This window comes from Phalaenopsis equestris, unplaced genomic scaffold (genome assembly GCF_001263595.1).
Source record: "Phalaenopsis equestris unplaced genomic scaffold, ASM126359v1 Scaffold001107, whole genome shotgun sequence".
In the NCBI taxonomy this organism is placed as follows: Eukaryota; Viridiplantae; Streptophyta; class Magnoliopsida; order Asparagales; family Orchidaceae; genus Phalaenopsis; species Phalaenopsis equestris.
In genome coordinates, this window is record NW_018165546.1 from 218,106 (window position 1) to 239,430 (window position 21,325).

Genomic DNA, 21,325 nt, shown 5'->3' on the forward strand with positions numbered 1-21,325 from the left:
AATTGCATTCTCGACAAAGAACCACTCGACCAAATGATTGCCCGTCCCTGTAGCCACCCTGCCCAAAAGAATGTCAGCAGAATGCACCTACGGGTCCCACAAGCCAAATTTATGATTAGTTAAGGGTGTCTCGCTGTATCTAGATACTTTACCGATAAATGATGAAAATATGGCTATAAGTAAGAGGCCCATCTCATGAATAAATGAGGTCAATTTTATTGTTCAATATTATGATATCTCTCTTTCTCTCCTTCTGAATTTCAAGCGCATCCAAAGAGAATTGTGTTCAACACAAATATTTATATTTAAATTTTTTGCATGTATAACACAAATCTTTCATATCACATCAAAAAATACTGCTCAATAATTAGAAAAAAAATGCAAGATAGATGTAAATATTAAAATTCATATATTAAATATATAAATAAATTAAAATTTTGTTAAATATATGTAAATCTTTCATTATAGTTTATTGAAATATCACAATAACACCTGAATAATGTGGAATAACACGGAAGAAATATTCTCATGCGCTAAAATAATTTTTTTTTTTTTTTTCAATCACATCCACGTGTCTGCATATCAGTGGACTTCGAACATAGCTCTACATTAGAAGTTCTGATGTAATATTTTCTCGCATCCTCACGGACGGAGCGACGTGTATTTTTTTTTTTTGGAAAAATGAGGATTACACTCGATACTATTCAAAAAAAAAAAGGAATCAAATTATTTTTTTTATAACAAAACACAAATTAAAAAAAAAACTAATAAATTAGAAACAATCAAGAAACAAGTGATTAAAAGATTCAACATCCTTTTTATAGATATAATAGTAAGAGGCCAATTTAAGTCCTTCATTTTAAGTATATCATCAAGAGGAAACAACTTATGAAAAAATCTCCAAAGAAAAAAGGATATAGAAGGGGAGATATATTTATGCCAAGTGTAAACATGTCATTTCCAAGTAGCAAAAGAGTGCAGTCCAAAGTAAAGCAATTTAGTAATCGAGGATCTAGAATGATGCTTTCAAAGAGGAACATCATTAGCATGAACCATATAGGGATAGTGGCAATGGCATGCACAGATTCACCAACTAAGGAATTTAGCATTTCTAAATTCCAGTCACCATTAATCCAACAATCAGAGACAAGAAAATTAGCATCAAAACTCGACGTTAGAGGAGTAGCATACTTCAAAATGACCCATTCACATTCCAAAAAGAAATGTTGCCATCCCTAATGTCCCAAAAAATAAAATGAGAAGCCACCTCACGTGAAGAGATAATGGCCTTCCAAATCTTAGAATCCCCTACTCTCCAATTTATTGTAGTGGGATGTAAATTTTTACAATACTTATGATACATAAATTTAGCCCATAAAAACTCACCCAATTGAAACTTAATCCAAAGCTTACACATGTTGATGTCAATAGTTTGTTGTAATGTTTTAAATCAAGCTCACCAACACAAAAAGGCTTGCAAATATACTGCAAATTAGACCAACTCTTAGAAGATCTTGAGCCCTTCCAAAGAAATTTATTAAAGATAGTTTCAAGATTCTTTTGAGTGCTCTTTTTAGTTTTGAGAACTTGCATTGTGTAGAGAGGGAGTGTACAAAGGAAACTTCTCAACAAAGTGAGCCTACCCCCATTAGAAAGAAAATTATTTTTCCAATCATGAATCTTAAGTTTAACTTTATCAATCACCTCATCCATCTGAGTTTGCTTAGTTCTTCCTCTAATAATGTTGACCCCAAGATACTTTATAGAAAATTTAGAGATTTTACAGCCAGTAAAATTGGAAGCCTAAGAATCAGTGTTAGAGGGGACACCCTTGATAAAATAAATGGTGCATTTAGTCAGGTTAAACATCATACCAGATGTGTTTTGAAATTCTTTCAGCAAATACATGGTAGCTTTGATGGCACGCTTGCTAGCATTTAAGAACAAAATTGCATCATTAGCATAAGCAAGGTGACTCGCCATAATTTTGGACTTGTGAGAATATTGAATATAAGAATGCTCATATTGCAACTTATTGATAAGCCTAGAAAAATAATCAAAAGCAATGATAAAAATTTTGGTAGAGAGTGGGTCCCCTTGTTTAATGCCCCCATTAGCAGAAAAGAAACCATGAGCTTTACCATTCACCATCACACTGTAGCAATTATTAGAGAGCCACCTCTTAATGAGAGAGCAGAAGTCTTGTTGAAAGCCTTTAGCCTGCAAAAGATTAATAATAAAGTCCAGGCTAATAGTATCAAAAGATTTCTTAATGTCCAGCTTAAGCACCATGTTTCCTCCCCTGCATTTTTTGTCCAAATCTTCAATTATCTCTTGTGCTAAAAGGATATTATCACTAATATCCCTAACCTTGATAAAAGTAGACCGCTGAGCAGCAATAGTATAAGAAAGATAAGGCTGCAATCTGTTCACAATAATCTTACTCATAACTTTAGATATCACAGTAGTGAGAGATAGAGAACGGAAATTGTCCCAGGATATTTTATCATTACCTTTTAGAATGAGCACAATTAAAGCAGAGGTAAAATTTTTACCAGGATTGTCTCCAAGGAAGAAGCTTTGTATGGCAAGTATTACCTCATTCTTGATAACTTTCCAAGAATTAATATAGAAGGTAGAGGAAAATCCATCAGGCCCAGGAGCTTTGTTGGGGCAAATAGATTTGAAAGTATTAAGGATTTCCTGCTCATCAAGAGGATGAATCAAAGTAAGTTATTCATATAGTTACACTCATCCACAAAATGAGTGTAGTCAACATGCATAGTATGAGTAGAAGTTTGAAAAAACTCAATAAAACAAGAGACAGCACTGTCACCAATCTCTTCCAGACAAGTTAAAATACTCCCATCACCCTTTTTAGTTTTCAAAATACTATTAATGTTTCTTCTGTGCTTAAGAGTGGTATGAAAATAATTGGTATTTCTATCCCCTACGACAAAATAAGAATCATTAGACTTCTGCTTAAGCAGATTTTCCTCAATAGCAATAGCATCCATTAAAGCAATGTGAGCCTGAGCAACAATGTCCACCAAAGCAGGAGAAGCATCAAGCTGAGATTCCAAAGAATCAATAATGTTCTGAGCATCCTGCACTTTTTTATGGACATTACCAAAGATCTGGTAATTTCATTTAGTAAAATGGGCAGCCATCTTCTTATTCAATTGCCACAAAATGAACCAAGGAGTCCCAACTCCCTCAAATTTTCAAGCTTGATTCACTAAATTAAGATAAGTATCATGAGAAGTCCAAACATTGAGAAATTTAAAATGAGATATAGTCGGTTTAATAGTGAAAGCTAAAGTAAGAAAAATAGGATTATGATCCGAAGTAACATAGCTCAAATGATGAACCTTCACAATAGGAAAGTAACTAATGAAAGAAGAATTAGCCAAAAACTAATTGAATCTCTGATAAAGAAAACCCCTCCTCCAAGAGTAAGAAGAACCAGAATACCCCAAATAAAAAACACGTGCATTGAAAATGGAGTTAGAAACCTTATAAATAAGAGCAGGCTCAACTCTACCACCTCCTTTTCTTTCCATAGGCTTCATGATCATATTAAAGTCTCCAACAACAAACCAATTCTCATTAATAATGCTGCCCATAAACTAACTCATTTTTTCATAAACTCAAATTTTTGCCAAAGCAAATTTTTTCATGTAAATGAGAGCTAGAGTAAACAAAAGCGCCCAGCCTTGGTAGCCTTCAAAACTAATTTGAGTAAGAATATATTGTTCCTCATCTTCAATAATAGAAAGAGTGACAGAGGGCTTCCAAAAAAACCTAAATCTTATTTTTTACATTGAAATGAAAACGATATCCTTTGAATTTATTCAAAATTTTGCTTTTATTGACATGAACCAAAGGCTCCAAAATAGCAAAAATGAGTAATTTATGAACCCTACAAAGATTTTTAAGCCTATTAAGAGAGTTAGGGTCCGCCACTCCTCTAATATTCCAGACCAAAATATTAAACATGATGAAGTAATCCAACCCTTCTAGAAGATCTAGTTGGGTTGACCAACTGTTCCCCATCAGAGTGGTAAATTTATTCATGAATAATGTTACTAGCATTAAGTCCAGATAGCTCATTATTACATTTAGCTTTTTTACAAGAATGCTTTTGCAATTGCATTTTCCAAAATTATAACAGCATTAGATAAAGTAGAATTGATATCAACAGTATCAGTAGCAGCTCTAGCGATAGGAAATTGGATCGAAGTCCTAGGAGCAAATAAATTTCCGTTATTTGTATTATTATGATCCACTAGTATTTTTGTTTCCACAGGCTCCTCAAAAGCCATACTAACAAGATGCACATTAGTATCATCCGCCAAAATATTACCCTCATGAACATGCATATGATGAGTGTTAACCTCAGTGCCTTCAATGCCATCAGTGCAATTATGTAAAGCTTCAGTACCTAAAGTATGTAAGTTAAGAGTAATAGAAATAGTAGTTGGATTATCAACTAAATCTACCCCGTTTTCCATAGTAGATAGGATAGCATGATGTTCAATATTTGTGTTTCCAGCAGTCAAAGTAGTGTGTGTTGTGTTATGAGAATTTCTAAGCTGAGGATTGAGTCTAAAACAAGATATGGTTTGATGACCAAACATAGAACAGTTAGTGCAATAAGGAGAATGTCGTTCAATTTCAATAGGTTGCCAGTAACCCTGATGTTGCGATCCTATCCAAATTTTGTTGCAAAATGGTTGTGTTACGTCTAGTTCAACAAAAATATGTGCTTCATATGGTCTCGATAAAGTAAAAGTAGCAGGATCCATTTTCAAAGGCCTACCGCAAGTTGTAGCAAGAGAGAAAAGAATCTCGTGGCTAAAAAGTTGAAGTTTAACATATCCAAACCTGTATAATAGGCAACTCAGATTTAGCATCAAAGTGAAAAGTCCATTCTGGAATTTTATCAAACTATTTTGAACCCAGATAAACATTTTTGCAAGTAGACGAGTGTAGTCCTCATCATTGACTAATTGAATAAAAATATGTCTACCACCTATAATGTCAACCTTCCACCAACCTTTTAATTTTAGCATTTCAAATTCTCTCCTTATCAGCTCAACTTTAGGTATACCATATGTAAGTTTCCCAACTAGAGCTAAACGACAAGAAGAGGCTTATATAGAAGTTTCATCCTTCGTCACATAGAGCGCAAGTTTTACGTTTTTTTCACCAATTTCTTAATGAAAGTATAATCCCCTCCGACAGTAAGTGTATCATGAAAACTTTGCAGAAAAATAATTTTTGTGGAAAGGGTGGCCGAGCCTCCCCCCCCCCCCCCCCATCTAATACAGCATAAAAAAATGAACGAGGTATCAGAGGCACAACGAAGAGCAAGAAGAGAAACCAAAAGGTGCGAAGGATGAAACTTACCGTAAGTTGTAGCAAGAGAGAAAAGAATCTCGTGGCTAAAAAGTTGAAGTGTAACATATCCAAACCAGTATAATAGGCAACTCAGATTTAGCATCAAAGTGAAAAGTCCATTTCTGGAATTTCATCAAACTATTTTCAACCCAGATAAACATTTTTGCAAGTAGACGAGTGTAGTCCTCATCATTGACTAATTGAATAAAAATATGTCTACCACCTATAATGTCAACCTTCCACCAACCTTTTAATTTTAGCATTTCAAATTCTCTCCTTATCAGCTCAACTTTAGGTATACCATATGTAAGTTTCCCAACTAGAGCTAAACGACAAGAAGAGGCTTATATAGAAGTTTCATCCTTCGTCACATAGAGCGCAAGTTTTACGTTTTTTTCACCAATTTCTTAATGAAAGTATAATCCCCTCCGATAGTAAGTGTATCATGAAAACTTTGCAGGAAAATTTTTGTGGAAGGAGTGGCCGAACCACCCCCCCCCCCCAACCTAAAAAAAAAACAAAAAAAAAAACGGGAAAAAACGAGCCAACAAACACAAACAAAAAGAAACCAAAAAGTGCGAAGGAAATATCTCACCAGTGAAGGAGGAAGCCGAAATCGCCATAGATGCCAGAGCAAAACCTAGCCACCGCCAACATCTATATATATATATATATATATACACACACACATATGTTTTTAATTATATTAATAACATTCAAATATTTGAAATATTAAATTTAGAGATACAAATAAGTTAACAAGTTCCCACAAAATACTATGTGAAATAAATAAAAGATAAATAATATACATTTATTCCTTAATAAAATAATTACATTTTATTAGATCATTTTGATCATTTTCATGTTATGTTTGAAGCATCATGAAAACTTATTAACATAAAAATACTTCACTAAGAAAGTTTATTGATAGAATAAAAATATGCATTAAATTATAATTTTTTATAAAATTAAGAGAGTGCGATACAAATTTGAAATTATCACAACTTACCAATAAGCATTTTTTTTTAAATTTTAAAAAAAGTTGATATAAAATAATTTTAATAATATATAAAGTTATAATTTGTATTATCCCTAATATTAAGTCATTACTTTGATCTACAAATCAAATTATTCTATTGAGTTCTTAAGAGAATAATTTCAAGTACATTTTAAATAAAATCACCCACCATCCAAATCTATCAATTTATTAATCACTGTTTTACTTTTGTCCAAAATTACTATTATTTAAAATTTATAAAACTCATTGATATAAAAAAACTAAAATATTCAAAATACACTTATTATAATTAAGAAAAGCTTATGCATACCATGATCTAATAAAATTGATAGTATATGAATTATTGGTGTCCTAAGTAAAAAAATATCATATAATTTTTGTTAGTAAGAAGTTAAATGATGTAAAATAAAAGCATTCAATATCTGGTAGGAAGTTCTATTTTATTGCACAATCCTTAAGGCATTAATGTCCTTATGGTGTTCACATTTAGCAATGATCATCATGCCCTAAAATTTATTAACTCTTAAAGAAAACTAAAACAATGGAATGCAAATATGTTAAATTTCTATAAGGCTATTAATTTTTTTGTAAATTATAAGGCTAATATGAAAAAAGATGCTACAAATCCATTAGTTAAAGCCGTATTTACGATTACATTTTTAGAAATTCAAATTCTTAATAATGCTAAACTTAGAGATGATTTCATGATTTTTCCTATTTTTTATACACCTTTTAATGACAATGAGAAGCCTTGTTTAAATAATCATTTTCTTAACATTGATTTGTAGTATTATAGAGAGATGTTTATCCATCTCTAACTCTTCTCTAGGTGATCCATTGATTTATGAATGATATTATTAGTGCCCTACTAAGCATTTTTGGATATTAAAAAACATTTTATTTTCTTAAGGACAAATTGTATTAGTGTTTTTTAAAAGGAGATGTTGGAAGAATTTTAAGTGCTTTACGATATGCAAGATAATACCACCTAAAAAAGACTTAGCCAATATATAGTGCTTTCTATTCCTTGTATAACTTGGAAGACTTGTACATATAAGTTATTTCAACACTTCTTCAATATCTATGAATATGTTATTTTATTGTATACGATGATTAACAAAAATTTTTTAATGATGCATTTTCTTGACTCAATTAATAAAAATAAGGCATTACACATTAAGTAATTTTTCCTTAAAAAATTATTAGATCATATGATTTTCTTTCCACTATTTTTATAACATGGATTTCATGTTTTTATTTTATTTTTTGAAAACCTTATAGTTATTGTTGGATAAAAAACAAGTTATCCTCTAATTTACTCACAAAATAATGATTAAGTTGAGATGTTAACAAAAACATAAAAAAACTTGTTGGGATATTTGTTGTGCAAATATTCATAGACATAGAATATGCATCTTGTTCTTTTTAAGTTAACAATATGATTTCTCAAATAACACATTAAATATCTTTTTAAATTATGTATGGTTTTTTGACAAGTTTATGGATCTTATAAAAACTTCTAACTCATGTATATTTCAATTCAACATTTACAATTTCAAGAGATAGGTCTAGCCAATATCAATATTGTAGAATATAATTTATCTAAAAAAAATTAAATATGTTAAAGTAGTTAAACGTAAAATTTCTCATAATGAATATAATTACATATTGAATAAAATTAGATTTGAGATATAGATCTCTAAGTCTGAAGGGGTTGTAAGTGGATATAAAGTTTAAAATTTTAAGAAAATTTCGATCAAATGCTTGCCATTTAAATAATTTTTCATCTGATTTTAATATTGAAGTTATCATAACTTATAAATCTTGTGCCTACTTTAGAAATTAGAAGACCAATCTAATTAAAGATGAGTTGATAACTAGTTACTTGTACTTTGTCATCCTATCTTCATTGAAATATATTCATATTGCACACTATGTTTCTTTTCCAACAAGAATACCTCACCTCAATGTTGATGTAGGATCCATAAAAAATTGATGAAGGATTATAACACTTATTTAAATAAATTATCAAGTCATTTTTCTATTTCCTATTTTATGAATTTTCATGTGTAATTATTAGATATTATATATGTTGCAAGAGTGATAATTTGTTAAGTTTCATGCCGGCTTAATTTTAGTGTCAAGACATTGCCATCTCAGCTTAACATATCATCATTATAATAATTTGTTTGGTCATTCGAGTGATTTGAGAGAATATCATTGATGCTTAATCATACAAATGACTACGAAATATGTACCCCTCTTAATTCTGAGTCTTTTTTTAATAAAATTTCCATGTATGCATTCATGTGATCAACCAACTCTTTATCTTTTAAGCATTTTTTTGAATTCGTACATTTCATAATAATTATTTATATGTTAAGAGTTTAAATTTGAATAATTATTAGTTAATTTGGTAAAACCTTTCATCTCTATAGTAACATTTAATGACAAAATCAATATTAATAGCTTGGTGGGGTTCCCATTCTTAATGCGAGATTGTATCTTTTATTTTATTGTATTTTCTTTATGTTTTCATCTTGAATATCCCATATCATTCCCACTTTCGTACCCAAGTCATTCATAAAGTACCCAAGCTACCCAAGTTTATCAAAACTTGGTAAAAAAACCTTTATTCACTCTCCAAACCAAAATATCCATATAAATAGCACGAACAACTCCAAAACCTTATTCCTACCACCTTATTTTCTAAGAAAGTAATCAAACCCATCACAACACGAAACCTCCACATCTAAGAATATTGATAGTTATAGAGCTAATCAAGATTATGTAGTACCGACAATAAAAACTATATAAAATATACGGGATGGGAGCTAAATTGAGCTAAATGGAGACTAATCAGAGTTTTTCATAGCATTATGTTCTTCTCCATCACTTGCATCTTCATTAAACATTCATGTCTTGCTTAGATTAGCTCTTTATGTGTTTATGTGATCCATATTTTTTGATTGATAAAAATTAGTTACCATTACACCTTATAATCCATTAATAGAGCGTATAACTTGTACTTTATGCACCATAAGACACTTGATGGGTTGAACTTTTAAGTTGTTCATTTCTTTTTTGGGGTGAACTCCAAAGGGAATTTTATTACTAAATTACTAAATCAAAAAAATGCAAAGGCAGGCAAGACATTCCAACTACACACCCAAAAATAACTCACAAAAAAAACAAAAACCTATAGATATTTCCCCACCAAAGGCAATTTATTAGAAACATAAGTAGATTGAGATGAAGACCCCAACTTATTAGCTCAATTCACTGATTTATTTCCTTCGCACAAAATATGAGACCAAATTATTTGATTTCTCTCAATTAATCAAACTTTTCTCTTCATCTATACTTGAATGCACCATGGGTATTTGATACACCTAAAATATATAGTATTTTTAGACACATTTTTATATCTATTTGTGCTTTAATAGAAGGTATTTGTGTGTTTTTCCTTCAGGTACAAGTAAAAAGGTGAAAAATGCTAAAAAGGAGTGAAAAAAGATCATATTTGGAGCAAAGAGTTGAAAATTGTGCGAAAGTGTTTTGGCGCCTAAGCGCTAGATCCAACGCTTAAGCGTCGGTTTAAGCGCCGGTGAAACAGAGAAGGCCACGCCTAAGCCCCAGAGGCCCCGTGATTAAGCGCCAGTGGCAGTTATTTGGCAGTTTTCTTCATTTGGCCAAATTTTGAAGAGGTATTTGAGGCACCTATTGGCTAAAGAGGGTGGTTATGACCACTAGGAACAAAAATATTATTAAAAAAATTATGAAAGGAGGCATCCCTTGGAGAATACATCGAATTTGGACACACTTTGAAGAGTTATCAAGGCACCTCTTGGAGATTTATAAAAGAAGGAAGTTTTTACATTTTAAGTGGATGCTTGAAGAGGTAGAGAGTGTTGGAGTCCTCAAAAGATCGTGGAGAATATTGTGGAGAGATTCAGGCACCAGAAAATTTACTTTTTCCTTTTTTTTTTAGTTTTACTTTGAGAGTTCAGAGGGTTGTAAAAGAGAAGAGATTCCAAGAAACTTCAAGAGTTTGGTGGAGGATTTGAGATAAGTTTTTATCTTTTTTTTATAACTACTTTTGGTTTTACTCGAGACTTTTTTTTGTTTGATAATGATTTCTACTTTTAAACTAAAGTGTGATTTTATTTTCTCCATGAATTCTGAGTAGTTTTCTATATCTTTCTCCTTAAAATGATAAATAATTAATGTGTTGGATGGAAGTTGTGGAGAGTATTAATCTTTAATGTTGGAAGAAGTTGTGATGATTCAATTTCATGCACTTCATTTACTTCTTCATCTGGCCCATCTAGATGTTAAAATTTATTGTGAGAACATCTAAGAACCGAGCTGATATTATCTCAGTCAACAATTGGAAAGAATCATATGAGGTTGTATGAGTGAGAATGTAATTCTTATGATTCATTGCAAATAAATATGGAAATAATCATTAAAGGGTGTACAGTTAGAGGACTTTAAAGTGACAGATTAAAGCCCCCAACTTGGTTTATTGTTTTAGGCTCTGATACAAGATGTTAGCCTCCAGGTGGATGAATCGAGGAAACTCTAGAGTGATAGCTGGTATCTTCTCTGCCTAGTCTATCTTTAGAACTATTCAAACTTTAAATTAGCCAATGTTCTTTATAGCATCTCTAGTAAAGATAAAGATTATAATTGCTCCTATTTTGCATAACACAATTTGCATACTTCAACAACACAATTCCTATGCTTATTACTGATTCATGATAAGGAGAAATATATTTTTAAATTTAGTGCTTTTCTTTTACATAAACTCAAGTTATCTTTTTAAATTGTTACTGTTTGGCAAAATATCAAAAATACCAAAAAAATTTGAATTTTAATTACTGCAAATACATCTCTAGTTTAAGTAATTATATTTTTAAAATAGAAAATTTGTTGTTCAATAGAGCATATTGCATAATTTCCCTGTGGGTTCAATCTTCAGGTCTTAATAAAAAGTCTTATATTACTTGATAATGATACGTATAATTTCTTAGTATCCCAATATATGTATAAATTGAAAAAGTTAAATTCTTATTTTCTTCAGGATCAAGTTTTGACTCTGTTGTAAAGTAAGGAAATATAAATGATAATATAATTAGAAACATTGTTATAATGTTTCATATAAATAGTATCAGGGATCAAGTTTTTGGTGTCGTTGCCGGGGATATTAATTAATTTAAAAGCAAATTTTTATTTTTAGAAAGTCTTATTTAAACTTTAACAATTGTTATATTTTATTTTATGTTTTATTTAATTTTTTATTTCATTTTTGTGTATTCGTAGTTCAAGTTCTGAAAGAGTAGTGTTCTACGATTCTAAATTAGAGAGAACTGTTAAAAAAAATCAGAAAAATGAAAAAAATTAAAAATCTTGAAAAATCTAAAAAATTATAGAAATGACAAACCAAAACAATCAAAATATTGAAATTCATCAAGAGTTTAGACCTTTACAAGACTATGCCAACCCTACTGTAGATGAACTTCATTATAGTATTCAAAAACCTATTGTAGTCGCTAAATCATGTGAGCTTAAACCTGCTATTATCCAAATGGTATCAAATGATTAGTTTGGGGGATCACCAACTGAAGATCCAAATTTACATCTTGTCAATTTTTTAGAATTGTGTGCTACATTTAAATATGATGGTGTATCAGATGATGCCATAAGACTTAAGTTATTTTCTTGAGGGATAAAGCTAAGACGTGGTTGCATTCGTTAGCATATGGATCTATCAGAACTTGGGGTGATTTAGCATAAAAATTCTTTGCTAAATATTTTCCACCATAAAAAATTGCGAAGCTTAGAAATGATATTACATCTTATAATCAGTTTGAAGGAGAAAATATTTATGAAGCATGAGAATGATTTAAAGAACTCTAAAGAAAGTGTCCACACCATGCTATACCAGATTGATTAATAAATCAAGCTTTTTTAAATGGATTAGTTGGATCTCTTAGATCTATTATCGATGCCGCTGGTGGTGATTCATTGATGTCAAAACCATTTCATGACACTTATGCTTTAATTGAATAAATTGCTACCAATAATTTTTAATGACCTTCTGAGAGGGTAAATCCAAGAAAGTAGCCAATATACATGAATCTGGTGCATTTACTATGTTAGAAATCAAGTTGCTGCAATTTCAAAGAAGTTAGACCAATTTGGAATGAATTTTTCTCAACCAATCTACATGATAATCAATTTCTAAAATCAAATTATTGGTCATTTGTAATTAAATACAGAGTACTCTTTTCTCATACTTAACTTTCATTTTCTTCTTGCTTCTTCAAAACTAAAGCTTGTTATAAGCCATTAGTTCGAGTTGTTGAGGCTCTACAGATTAAAAAAAAAGCAAGCTATAAAGGTGCTACTGAACTCTGATGCATCAAGAGCTAGGTTACCTCATATTTTTCCATAGCTTTCTTGAACTTGACAGGAAAGCTAGCTGCAGGTAATAATCTTTATTATAAAGCCATACTTAAGCTCAAGAAAGCTATGGGAAAACATGTGTAAATCCAAATTATTGTCACATGTGGTTTGGTCAGTAGAAGATTATACTTCAAAAATTACCAGCTTTGTTAGTATAAATCAAAACTGTATTATTTTTGTAGCCGTTAAAATACTTCATTGTTTTACAGGTTTGTCATCATTTTTTCCTCGATATTTTACTTTGTGGGGGGTTTTATGACGATTATTCTATATTTACTTTCTACCTTTGCCTTTTGAAGACTACCAAACATTTCATATTCAGCATTTGAGAGATAATTTGTTCTTTGTGTTTGCAAGTTTAAGTTAACATGTTGAAGAACATTAGTTAATCGCATGCAAACGAGATTCTTTTGGGCTCATTAATTTTCCTGTTGATCTGTGAGGAATGTGAATTAGAAATCATTAATATTCCTCCACAAATGATCATTAATGTTCCTCCACAAATTAGAAAAAACCACCATCTCCATTTCTTCAGAGACTTCGTCAACAGAAGTTGTATAAGCAATTTTTAAAATTTCTGGAAATTTTTAAGAAACTATCATTAATATTCCATTTGTTGAAGCCTTATAATAAATGTCAAGCTATGTAAATTTTATGAAGGATATTTTCAACAGAAAAAGGAATTTTAAAGATAATGAAACTATTGCACTTAGTGAGGAGTACAATGCTATAATTCAGAGGAAGCTTCCTGGAAAGCTTAAAGATCTTGGTAGCTTTACAATTCCATATGCAATATGAGTCAAATTTTATGAGAAAGCTTTGTATGCTTTAGGTGCAAGCATTAACCTTATGCCATTATCAATTTTTAAAAGATTGGCATTAAGAGAAATAACCCCTACTACTATAACTCTGCAGTTAACAAATCATTCAATAACATACCATAAAGGAGTTATAGAAGATGTCCTAGTGAAAGTAGATCAATTTATCTTTCCTGCCGATTTCATTGTGCTACATATGAAGGAAGATAACGGGACACCTATCATTTTGGGGAGACCTTTTCTAGCCACAGGGCAATGATAGATGAGCAGAAAGGGGAATTAACAATAGGTGTCCATGATCAAACTGTTAATTTTAACATTTCAAGATCAATGAAGTATCCTGCAAAAGGAAAAGATGATGAATGTTATAAGACATCTAAGTAAATGTCATTTCAAAACTACTTATGAAGAAAAATCTGAAGTAAAAGATTTGGAACACGAGCAAGAAGAGGAATTAGATCAATGTGAAGATCTTTTTAAGGAAGATTCAAACTATGTTCGAGAAAGTTTTGAAACTTTGGATACGATAGAAAAATATAAAATATTTTGTTCATTAATAGAAAAACCTCGAGAGATTTTCCAAAAATATAAAACTTGAAGTTACTTCCTGATTATTTAAAATATGCATTTTTAGGAGATTCCTCTACTTTGCCAGTTTTAATTTCCTCAAAATTAACATTGGAAGAAGAAGAAAGGTTGATGAAAATTTTGAAAAATTTTAAGAAAGCCTTTTGATAGACAATAGCTGATATTAAAGGAATCTGTCCTTCAATTTGTTTATCAAGAATTCATATGGAAGAGAACCAAAAACCTAGGGCTGATCCTCAAAGGAGATTGAATCTTGTTATGAAAGAATTTGTAAAGAAAGAAAGTTTAAAGTGGTTAGATGCTGGAATTATCTACCCTATTTTAGATAGTGCATGGGTTAGTCCAATTCACTGTATTCCTAAGAAAGGAGGAGTAATTGTGACTGTGAATGAATATAATAAGTTAATACCCACTAGACAAGTTACAGGGAGGCGGATATGTATTTAGATAAGTCATTAGATGGTGAATTTGCATAGATTACAGAAAATTAAATACTGTCACTAGGAAGGATCATTTTCCTTTACCCTTTTTGGACCAGATGTTTGATAGGCTGGCTGAGCACAAACATTTTTTTTTTCTTGATGGATATACTGGTTATCACCAAATACAAATAACTTCTAAGGATTAAGAGAAAATAACTTTTATCGGTCCTTATGGTATATTTTCTTTTAGAAGAAAGACCTTTGGTTTATGTAATTTCCCTGGTACATTTAAAAGATGTATGGTAACAATTTTTTGTGATTTAATTAAAAAAGGGATTGAAGTATTTATGGATGATTTTTTCAATATTTGAAACTTCATTTGACTCATGTTTAGAACATTTATCAAAAGTTCTGAAACACTGTGAAGAAACAAATTTAGACCTTAAATGGGAAAAATGTCAATTTATGGTAGCAGGAGGAATTATATTAGGACATCAAATATTAGAAAATGATATGGAAGTAGATCCTACTAAAATTCAAGTGATCGCTAATTTACCCTATCCAACTAATGTAAGTGAAATTAGGAGTTTTTTAGGACATGCTAGATTCCAGATGCGATATATTAAAGAATTTTCAAAGATTGCTAAGCCTTTATACCATTTACTGGACAAAGATTCAATTTTCAAATTTGATGAAGAGTGCCTAAAAGCTTTTGAGTTGTTATTAGAAAAATTAGTCACTGCACCAATTATTATTTCACCAGATTGGGGAAAACCTTTTGAATTGATGTGTGATGCTAGTGATAATGCTATTGGAGCTTTTTTAGGACAAAAACATGATAAAATTTTCAAAGTAATTTACTATGCTAGTTAAACTCTTAATAAATTTCAAATTAATTATACCACCACTGAAAAAGAGTTATTAGTAATAGTATACGCCTTTGATAAATTTCGATCATATTTAATTGGAACTTATTGTGTAGTGCATACAGATCATTCTTCTATTAAGTACTTAATGAAAAAGAAGGATGCTAAACCTAGACTAATAAGATGAATTCTTCTTTTGCAAGAGTTTGATTTTGAAATAGTAGATTAAAAGGGGATTGAAAATCAAATTGTTGATCATTTGTCCAGGCTTAAATTAGGAAAACCACTCTGTTTTGAAAAATAAATTATTGAACATTTTCTAGATGAAAAATTGTTCAATATTAATGAGTGGTGTGTTCCATGGTACGCCAATATTGTGAAATTTCTTGTTAGTGACATTATAATTTATGGATTGACATACCAACAGAAGTGGAAATTTATTTCTGAAGCTAAGACTTATTTTTTGGATGACCCATTTTTATATAAACAAGGATCTGATTATTCAAAGATGTGTACCTTTGGAAGAAACTTATGAAATTATTCAAAAATGTCATAAATCTAATTTTGGTGTTGATAAAACAACATAAAAAATTTTACAGTCTGGATTTTATTGGCCTACTCTATTTAGAGATGTTAGAATATATATCAAAACATGTGATCAGTGTAAGAGAGTAGGTAATGTTTCAAGAAGAAATGAAACCCCTCAATTATATGCTAGGGAAATTGAAATTTTTTATGCATGTGTGGGGATTAGACTTTATGGGACCATTTATACCATCTTTTAGAAATTTATATATACTGTTAATAGTGGACTATGTATCCAAATGGATATAGGTTGTTGCTTTACCTCGATGTGATGCTCAAAGTGTTGCAAAATTTTTGAAAACGAACATATTTTGTAGATTTAAGATACCGAGAGTTATCATAACTGATGGAGGAACTCAGTTTAGAAATACCAAAATAGAGAAATTATTAAAGAAATATCATATAAATCATATAATTACTACTATTTATCATCCTTAGACAAGTGGTTTGGTTGAATTATCCAATTGAGAAATTAAAATAATTATGGAAAAATCTGTGAATCCAACAAAAATGTATTGTTCAGTCAAACTTGACTATGTTTTGTGGGCTTATAGGACTGCATATAGAACTCCTATAGGAATGTCCCTATATAAGCTAATATTTGGCAAAGCTTGGCACTTACCAGCTGAACTTGAGCATAAAGCATGTTGGGCGATTAAAGAGTTCAATTATAATTTGAAAGATGCTGGTGAGAAAAAATTATTGCAATTAAATGAGCTTGGAGAGATAAAAAATGAATCTTACAAGAGTGCTAAGATTTACAAGGAAAAGATGAAGAAGTGTCATGATCAAAGGATTCTTACTAAAAATTTTCAGCCAGGGCAATAATTTTTGCTATATAATGTAAGGTTAAGATTATTTCAAGGCAAAATTAAATCTAGGTGGATGGGTCCATTTATTGTGATGAAAGTTTATCTTTACGAAGCTGTGGATATTAAAGCTCCTAAACCTGATAAAGTGTTAAAAGTGAATGGTCATAAATTGAAACCTTATTTTGTAAGGGATTAGCATAAATTTAACGAAGGAATGATGTTGGGTCAACCAGAATAAGCACTGGTTAAGTCAGGCTAACGATGTTAAACCAAGCGCTTTGTGGGAGGCAACCCATAGTTATCAGTGTGTTTTTTCTTTGATTGTTGTTTGTGTGTGATTAAGAAAATTGAGGTAGTATTTTTGAAATTATTTTGTGTTAGTATTGATTTTAAGAATTTATTTAGTAACCTAGACATGTTAGAATGAGAGTTTGGATGTTAAGTTGACTGGTGCAAAAATGTGCACTGGCGCTTAAGCGTGGCAGTTAAAAACCATGTGTGAAATTAAGATTCTAGAAGGTTTAACTATCAATTGGTTTGCAAAAATGTGCCAAGGCAATTCCAAGACATGCCTAGAAGTTATTAGAGAGATTTAGGCCTATAAAGGATTTAGGCCTATGAATAGAAGGGTTTTGTGAAGGAATTTCACCCCAAATCATTTCTACCCCTAAAAGTCAGCGAGAGAGAGAGATTTTGATAAGATGTCTTCATGGGTGATGGATTTGAAGAAAAAGGAAGGGACCATGAAAGGAAGGGACCATGAGGACCATGAGGAAGAAATTCATTAGTCAATGTGCACAAGAGATGTATAACAATTTCTTAGCCATTGATATCAAATGAATATAAAAAAAGATCAACAAAATTAAGACTTCCATGGCTTTACTTGAGACAAAGGCAATTGAGATTCATGCTCATCTTGAGCATATTGGATGGCAATTGAAAATGCAATTTAGCCATATTATTTATATAGAGGAAATGTATAAGGAGATGTTTCTTAAGCAGAAATGGATTGAAAAAGATAGTATCAGAGCTTGTCACCACCGTCCGTTTTACCAACTTTATATTCCAATTGCCCCAGGAGAGACTAATGAAAGACTTGAGTTTGTCCCATCAAATGAAGAAGGGAATTAAATTTGATTACAAATTTTGTTTGTTAGGAGTCTTTTTGTTTACGTGTTAGTATTTAATTTTAGTGTTTATGCTTTTAAGTTTTTAATTGTGAATGTTTGTTAAGTGTTTGTGCTTAGGAAATTTTCTCATCCGAGACTATTTGGAGTGAGAATTAAGTGTTATATGTACTTGTAATTGTTTATGAATGAATATATAAGTTCGGTTGTGTAAAAAATTATGTTATTTTTAGCCTCGAATTGAATTGAGTTAAATAGAAAATTTTGAGAGAGAGGAGAGTTAAAGGGGATGAAAATAGTGATTTAAGTGTTATATGACCATTTAGGGGTGGTATAATTAGGCAAATAGTGCATTTTACTTAAATTTAAAAATCTCAAAAATCATGCATTGGCGCCTAAGCGCCACATCTCGTGCTTAAGTGCAATGTAACCCGAGAGTAAGGCACCTAAGTGCCACTTATCCTCACTTTAGTACCGGTTCGCGAAAGGTTAAAAGTGAAAAATTAACCCAAAAATCACAATTTTTCACCCTCCAGTCACCTTCAACCTCTCAAAATCGTAATTTTGGAGAGCTATGGCACAGTATGAAGTGGAGATTTCTTGGTGGAATTAAGAAAAATTTGAACATCTCGTGCTTAAGCGCAATGTAAGCCGAGAGTAAGGCACCTAAGTGCCACTTATCCTCACTTTAGTACCGGTTCGCGAGAGGTTAAAAGTGAAAAATTAACCTAAAAATCACAATTTTTCACCCTCCAGTCACCTTCAACCTCTCAAAATCGTAATTTTGGAGAGCTATGGCACAGTATGAAGTGGAGATTTCTTGGTGGAATTAAGAAAAATTTGCTAGATTCAGATTTTTTATGGTAAGAGCTTTACTTCTATGCAAAAAATTTGGATTTTCACCATGTATTTTGAGTACATTTGGAAGAATTTGAAAATTCACTATTCATGGTGAAAAATGAGGAAAAATCTATAGAATTTGCATAGGAAGTGTAGTTTGCATAGGAAGTGTAGTAGTTTAGTAGTTTAGACTTGGTTTTTGAAGTTATTTTTGAAATTTTATAAAATTATAGAATGACACCAAGAATGAAGAGGAGAAAGGGAAAGAGAATGAAGAGGAGTAAAGGAAAGAGCCCCTTTGATTCAAGCAAATTTGTGAGTTCGAAGGCTCAAGGTAGGTAAAGTGATGCATTGCAATCATGAAAGCTTATCCAGGAGTATTATTTTAAGAATCTAGGTGGATCTATGGAAAATATGATCGTTCGTCGATAGTGGGAATGATTCTGTTATTTTTTTGTTGTTGCAGTTACTCTAGTTGTTAGGGAGTTTTATGCAAACCTCCTTGAAGCTGAAGACGATAGAGTCATGGTTCAAGAAAAGTTGGTATCTTTTTCACCGGAGGTAATTAGACCGAAGGTAATCAATTTGTTCTACCATTTTCCACTGGATACTTTATGTTTTTATGCGAATTATAGTCCGACTGAGATAGATCTAGATAAGATTATTTCTTATTTGACTGGTTGAAGAGGATGGAAATTCAGTAATGAAGGGAGAGTCAATTTTCCCACGTCAAAGTTAATTGCACCTTTGAAGGCATGACACTATTTTATTTCTTCCCGTCTATTACCTACAAATCATCTCAGTGAAGTTACCAGAGAGAGAGCAAAATTAAATTATTGTATCCAGGAAGGATAGCTCATCAACATTGGAGCTTTGATATATCGGACTATCATCAATTCTGCCACTGTCGTTACTACTGTAGGTCTGGGATTTACTTCCTTGATCTTTTCTTTATGTGAGCAGGCTGGAGTGAAATATGATAGCTCGGAGGAAGTATTGTTGCCTCTAAAGCCTATTATAAAGGTGAATGTGAAGACTTATCCTGAACATTCTATTTTTGGCTGGAAAGGAGGATTTTTTATGAGCTATGGAATGACAACTTTTGCTGCTTCTACCTTTGCTGCTTCTACATCTAGACCATCTACCTCACGTGCCTCTACTTCTAGAGGTGAGTCTACTGAGACCCAAAATCAATTATTACAGAGGATGAACAGAGGATGATGGAACAGAGGATGATGGACAATATCAACTATACCACAGATACGGTACAAAATTTAGAGCATTTTGCAGATCATACTGATAGGTATAATAGAAGGAAAAGTGATAATGAAGAGAAATTTCACTCATCTTTGGAAGGCTCATTAGGGGTAACAAAGGAGTGTAATTTCCTCCATATCCTAGATACCCTGACTATGAGCCTGCAGATGTTTGGAATAGCCGAGATTCTGAGAATGATGAGGAGGAGGACTGATTTATATTTGTGTTAGTAATATGTGTTAGACTATGTGTTTTGGACTTGAGACTTGTGATGTGTTGTTATTTTTATGTTTGGACTTGAGACATATGATGTGATGTGTTTTTATGTTTTGGACTTGAGACACATATGTTTATATATTGGTTTGGACCTTGTGATGTGTGAGACTGCTATTTTGTTTAATTGTATTTTGATGTTGTGTTTTGTTAGTATTTTCTTTTAATTTATAGGGTAATAATTGTTACTGTTGTGTTAAGTACTTTTTTAGTTAGTTTAGGATTGAACTTGATTCTATGTCTTTTAAAAAGTTGAAAATCTTACTAACTTTTAAATCTTAAACTTGAATTTCAGAAAACTGCTACCCTATATTTTTCTTTTATATTGTTAGTGTGTTTGCTTTTATGTTGAGACTGTGAAGTCAAAGTTAGTGTGTTAGTTTGTTTTTATGTTTGGACTTTTATATTGTTAGAAGTGTAGTGAATATCTACTTGTTGAATTGAAATGAAAATGATAGAAAATTGATCAAAATTAATTTTACTCTTGTTTTTAGTTTTACACTTGTATACTTAGGATATAAAACTTAGGATATAAAATACTTAGGATATAAAAATTCCTGTAAGCATGTTATTTTAATTTTCATTTATGTTTATATATTTATGCTGCGAAACTGTTTAATCTTATTAAAAATTTAAGTTTAGGGAGGATGAAAAGTATTTTCAAAACTTGACTTTTATTTGTTCTCAAATGTACTACCGGTGAATTTGAGTTGAAAAGAAAAAGATTGATTATTTATAAAAATGAATATTAAGGAAGTAAAATTTGATTTTAGAAATAAGTAAGAAAATTTGGTTAAAATTTTTAGTAATGAAGAAAAACTCATTTTTAGTAATGAAGAAAAACT

General features: G+C 31.1%; 1 protein-coding gene across 1 annotated transcript in view; it reads right to left on the reverse strand.

Annotated features, from left to right (window-relative positions):
- Positions 1–1,803: 1,803 nt before the first annotated feature.
- The window catches only part of LOC110033172, a 25,521-nt gene continuing 5,999 nt past the window's right edge, over positions 1,804–21,325 (reverse strand). The window contains exons 4-6 of the mRNA XM_020737074.1: positions 4,173–4,444; positions 2,955–3,107; positions 1,804–2,703 (exon numbers count right to left, since the gene is read on the reverse strand). Of these exons, the coding sequence (XP_020592733.1) occupies positions 1,804–2,703; positions 2,955–3,107; positions 4,173–4,444 (1,325 nt within the window). The remainder of the gene's footprint in view (positions 2,704–2,954; positions 3,108–4,172; positions 4,445–21,325) is intronic.